At 37.7% G+C, this 6074-nt stretch overlaps 1 protein-coding gene across 1 annotated transcript; it reads right to left on the bottom strand.

The window, feature by feature from the left end:
• Nucleotides 1-461: 461 nt before the first annotated feature.
• LOC309550617 (tigger transposable element-derived protein 1-like) lies at nucleotides 462-1034 on the bottom strand (the record flags this gene model as incomplete). The annotated part of the gene is made up of 1 exon (XM_082250956.1): nucleotides 462-1034. One exon carries the CDS (start codon nucleotides 1032-1034, stop codon nucleotides 462-464), a length of 573 nt encoding a protein of 190 aa, XP_082107082.1.
• Between the last annotated feature and the right edge of the window lie 5040 nt (nucleotides 1035-6074).

Here is a 6074-nt window from a genome sequence, read left to right as displayed (position 1 = left end):
CCTGATCCATGGGTTATAGGAAAGCAGTTGTGTTTTAGGTAGATACACTACCTTTACGTCTGGATGTAGGTCATCAAGATACTGGGGGTGGCCTGGGGCATTATCAAGCAGGAGGATAATTTTAAAGGCAACACCCTTTTGTAGACAATAATGCTTGACAGAGGGTATGAAACAATTAATGAACCACTACCAGTCAACAAACAAAGCTTGTGTCATCCATGCTTTGTTGTTTGCACAATAATTTGACAGGCAGTGCGTGCTTACTAATCTGCTTCAATGCACATGGGTTCTGTGAACGATAAATGAGGAGAGGCTTTAACCTGAACCCAGCAACATTTCCTCCCAACAACAATGTGACCCTGTCTTTAAAAGCCTTGAAATAGGGTATTGTTTTCTCTTCTTTGTGTATGTAGGACCTTTCGGGCATTTTTTTTCTAAAAAAAAGTCCAGTTTCATCCATGTTAAATATCTGCTCTGGACAGTAGCCACCTTTTTTTGATGATTTTATCAAATTCAACTACAAATTTTTCAGCTGCTTCCACATCTGCACTTGCAGCCTCACCACTGATACTCTTATTGTGGAGGTTGAATCTCCCACGGCACAGTTGAAACCATCCATGACTTGCTATAAATATTTCAGTCGATTCTTCTCCTTTGTGCACTTTCAATTTCTCAAAAACACTGCGTGCTTTGGTTTGAATCAATAAAAGACTCATTGGCATTCTTTTTTCTATTTGGTCATCAATCCATACCGCCAGAAATTTCTCCATTTCATGAATGAGGTATTTCCGTTGCCTAGTTATTATGGCTTGATGTCCTGTCGATGCTTTTACTGCCTCTTTCACTCTATCCTTATCCTTTAGGATTGTTGAAATGGTACAAGGTACAAGTTCCAATTCACGTACTATTTCTTTACCTTTCTTGCCAGCCTCATAGTCCTTAATGATCTCCATTTTCATATCAAGATCAATAGCTTTTCTTTTTTTCAGAGCAGTTTCTGCAGGTGCACGCAAGCTTTTTCTCTTTTCTGACATGGTGTGGGCAATACTTGTACAGTACAAGGACACATTACATTACTGTACATAAAGACATAAAACCGTACAAAGAATTTTGGAAGAGACATTGAGGAGAACCAAGTACAGTACAGTACATACAGTATCTGTAAAACAGCAGGACGAGAGAGAGAATGAGGCTGATGCAGAGTCATGACATGATGTCCTGCCCGGGTCGGGAGAGCTGGTCGTAAGTCCGAGCGAACATTAAACGGGTAAGTCATTAAACAAGGAGTATCTGTACAAATACAGTATTCACGGATTTTCACATTGTACTCTGTGGATTGTGGGCTTTAGCTGGACACATAAACGGTGGGATGAGTTTCAGGTTCAATGATTTTTTACATTATACAATGTATTTCAATATTAATAACCACTTGCCAACCAGCCGCCGTCTATATATGGCGGCAGGTCTGCAGGTTCCCGCAAAAATCGCTGTACCTCCAACTCGCCAGCGGGAAAGTCGATCCACGGGGCAGGCGGCCGCGTTTGCCGCCAGGCACCTGTGATCACTTCCCGTGAAGAGAGAACGGCGGTCTGCTGTTCTAAACACAGCAAACCGTTGTTCTCTCAGGAATCAATGCAGAGCCCTTGTGTTCCTCCTATTTAGGAACACGGGTCTCTGTGTTGATTTCACAAGTCCACCCCCCCCCACAGTTAGAAAACACCCCCTAGGCTCTGATTTAACCCTTTGCTTGTCCCTGGGTTAACCCCTTCCCTGCCAGTGTCATTATTACACTAACAGTGCATATTTTTAGCACTGATTACTGTAGTAATGTCAGTGGTCCTCCCAAAAGTGTCAAAAATGTCAGTTAGGTGTCCGATCTGTCCGCTGCACTGTTATAGTCCCACTAAAAACCACTGATCGCGGTCATTACTAGTAAAAAAAAAAAAAATACACAAATCTTTCCCCTAGTTTATAGATGTGATAACTTTTGCGCAAACCAATTAAAATACGCTTATTGGGATTTTTTAATTACCAAAAATATGTAGCAGAATACAAATTGGCCTAAAATGATGAAAAAAAAATAATTTTTAAATTAGAATTTTATATAGCAGAAAGTGAAAAATATTGTTTTTTTTTTTTTGTTTTTGTTTTTCAGAATTGTTGCTCTTTTTTGTTTATAGCACAAAAAATAAAAAGTGCACCTGTGATCAAATACCACCAAAAGAAAGCTCTATTTGTGGAAAAAAAAAGGACATCAATTTTATTTTGGCACATTGTCGCACGACCGTGAAATTGTCCGTTAAATTACTGCAGTGCCAATTCGCAAAAAATGGCCTGTTTATTAAGGGGGGAAATCTTCTGGTCCATAAAATGCACCAATCAACCACATACAGTTCCTTATAAATATTGCATCGAAAATATTGTGTCATATAGTACTTTCAGAATAATGGTAAAACAATACTTTCCATCAGCTTGTTTATTATATATGGGATGTATTACATATCATCTACATGTATTTAGCATTGTTGTCTTGGTATTTGATGCTGAAAGACATACAACATCCCTAACTAAATAAAAGAAGATGATTATGGAAAAAAGAAGACAAGTTGAAGAGGCACTCACAGGTCTTTTCTCAAGGACTAGATATAATGTTGTAGTTCACTGAGATTGGTGCTTTTTTTGAAGCAGGCCCATATTTCTTAAGATACCAAACAAACATTTAACATATACTGTAATGTACCAGTATAAAATAAAACAAAACAAAAAAAAAAAAAAACATTGCAGAAGGTGAAGTTAGAGGTCACATTTGGGCATAAACACAAACCTCAGACTGGGGAATCTGATAGGAGCCAGCAATAAACACATGGCTTCGTCACAATCATTCACCCATGTTATATTATTCTATTAAATTAAACTCTGTGCTCAGTGAAAAATTATATAATCAAAACCTCAAAACTTCAAAGTGGAGAGGCACGCTCAAAATGATCTGAAAAAAGATAATAAAACTATAATGAAAAATAAATGTTACATTCCCCTATTTAAATAATATGTGCAATAAGAAAATATCAAACTATTGGGCACATGACAAAATGAATCTCTGGTGATAATCCCCATAAACACTAGTGAAAATGTCACACCAAAAACCATTACAAAAAAAGGCATAATAACAATGAAGTCTACATTAAATATACTGTATAATCTGTGCAGGTGGAAGGCTTTCATAATGCATCAAGTGTACAAACTTCAGTGATCCATCGCCAAAATAAATATGGGCTTCTCATCAGAATCACATGGCCTCTATGTGCTGAGGTCATACGCACATAGAGACTTTATAGATCCCTGGGAAACAGATAAATTGACCCCTGATGCTTGAAGTATTCATTATGAAAGTCTTCCACTGGTTATCTACTTAACCTTCTTAGCGGTATTCCCGAGTGTGGCTCGGGGTTAAATTTCAGAGCCAAAAGCGGTAACCCCGAGCCACATTCGGAGTACCGCCAGAAGCATCGCTAGATCCTGAAAGCAGGGTTACTTACCTTGTCACCGGGATCCAGCGATGTACCCCGGCGGTGTCTAGCGGCGGATCTTCCTCCCGTTCCTCTCCATGCCCCGGCTTCCGTCTCCTGCGATGTGACGTTCGCAGAGGGGGGGGGGGGAACCGGCGGCAAATTCAAATGTAAAACACACCAAACACACTGATACAATGAAAAATAAAATAAATTCACACTAGATTGCCCCCCAGTGCCCTTTCCTGCAGTTTTACTGTACTTTTAATGTATTTTTATGTATATATATACATATATATATATGTATAAAAATATACATATATATATATATATATATATATGTATACATACATACATACTTTAACTTAATTTATAGTTTTTTATTATATTATAATTTATGATTTTGTGTTTCAAACTTTATCATACCCAAGATGTTATAAAGAAGAACGCACAGTAAAAAAAAATAATATGTAAATAGTTGGTTTGGGCTGCTCATTCTTAAGAATTACATGCAAAATAATGGTACCGCTTTCAGCACCTAAAATCCGAAAGAATCATACCGCCAGGGAGGTTAAAGTGGTTGTAAAGGCATAGGGTAATTTATCTACATGCATTCTGTTTATGAAGGTAAAGAAACCTTCCGTGTGCCGCAGCCCCTCCTTACACTTACCTGAGCCCCCTCTCGAACCAGCAATGTCCATGAGATCCTTGCCTCTCCAGGGGCTCATACTCCTGATTGGCTTTTGGCAGAAGTGGGAGCCAGTTAGCAAATCAGGAGATGGAGGGGGCAGGGATGAGCCACAGCTCCGGGTGTAAATGGACACAAAGAGCGGCGGGTCGGGATTGCATCTGCTTGGGTGCCTCCAGAGCAATCTGCTTGCTGTGGGGGCAGTCAGCAGGAGGAAGAGGAACCATTAAACACTGGCAGGGGTGCTTACAATGATCAGCTTTTATTTATTTGTGTAAAACCTTTATGCCAAAAGGGAAAAAGGAAAAAAATGCTTGCTGTAACTGTGAACTGGAGTTTAGCTTTAATTTGTTAGTGTATAAAAACCTGCAAGTCCATCTAACACTCTTCCCCCTCCCCCAGACTGACAATGCTGCTGTCCAAAGATGCACCTGTGCTCCTCCATCCAGAGAGATCCAGAGAGGGGGCACACTAATACAGAAGATGTGGCCAGTTCAGCAGGTGAAAACAGAGGGGAAAAACCTAGCAAAAGAAAAAGGATATAGCCACCACATCTAATGGTTGGTAAGATGCAATATATTACATTTTTTGGTTTTTGGTTAATTAACACTTTAAGCTGGTGCATGCGTACTACAAGCATGAAACATTGTGTTATTGTTTGTGGTCTTTCTAGCCAAACATGTGCCTGACAGAGTGTCAGTAGGGGGTTTCACTTTTGTAAATGTTTAAGATAGAAAGTCAAGAAACTATGAAAAACAATATATTATTTTAGTTTGACATACACAGCCCAATCTAAAATGTATAGCCACAACCACCAGATAGATTTTAATTGAACACAAGGCTATATTTATTGTCTGTCTCTAGAAGATGAAGTAGACAGCACTAAGCAGTAAGCAGAATAATCTTGTTCATTTAATTACTTTTCCAAAGATGGTTCACCATAGTGATATATAATCAGCAGAGCTGTTTCCCATATACTAAAAGTTAAAAATGGATTTGTTTTATTTCCCTTCATAGAAATAGAATTGTCATGGGGAAGAAAGGATGGAGTATGGTGTTACATAACCTCTGATAAGCCACTTCACTTCTCTAATTAAAATGCATAGGATGATAGGTAAAACAACCTTAATTTATATTTTACACAGCCTTCAAACAGATGAAAACCATTTTACTGTCACTAGTCAATTAAAATAGAGATTTTGATGGACAGTTTTTACTGTAGTTCTGTGATTTTGCAGTTTATCATCCGCACTCCTGACAATAATTTAAATCAAAATGCACATACAGTATACTTTGAAAATATCTGCAGGTGTGTATACTAATGGATAAATAATGAGTAATTTCTGGGAGGAAAATGCAAGCAAAAATAATAAATAAAAAGTTAGTATAAAAGAATAGAATCCTTCTTTCTTCCCCATTTTCCTGATTAGTTGCTTTTTCACATCTGATATGTATACAGGTTCCATCATTTTCTATTGCTTTCCATCGCTGCCGGTAATAATAATAATATGATAGAGTATTAAGCAGCACCTAATTTTAAGTAATCATTTATTACTTATATTATTTATTAACAACCTTTATTAACCACTTGAGCTCAGTAAGGTTTTACCCCCTTCATGAACAGAGCATTATTTGCAATTCAGCACTGTGCTAACTGGTAATTCCTCAGTCATGCAACACCGTAGGCAAATTACATTTTTTTTATTTTGTTCACACAAATAGAACTTTCTTTTGGTGATATTTGATTACCGCTGGGTTTTTTATTTTTTGTGATAAATGAAAATAAGCTTGGAAATCATGAAAAAAAACACAATATTTTCTACTTCATAAATTTGGGCCAAAAAGTATTCTGCTACATGTATTTGGTTAAAAAAAAAAAG

This window comes from Pelophylax lessonae, assembly GCF_965119305.1.
Source record: "Pelophylax lessonae genome assembly, chromosome: 3".
Taxonomy (NCBI): Eukaryota; Metazoa; Chordata; class Amphibia; order Anura; family Ranidae; genus Pelophylax; species Pelophylax lessonae.
The sequence above is the reverse complement of the archived record's forward strand: the minus strand, read 5'-3'. Positions and strand labels throughout refer to the sequence as shown.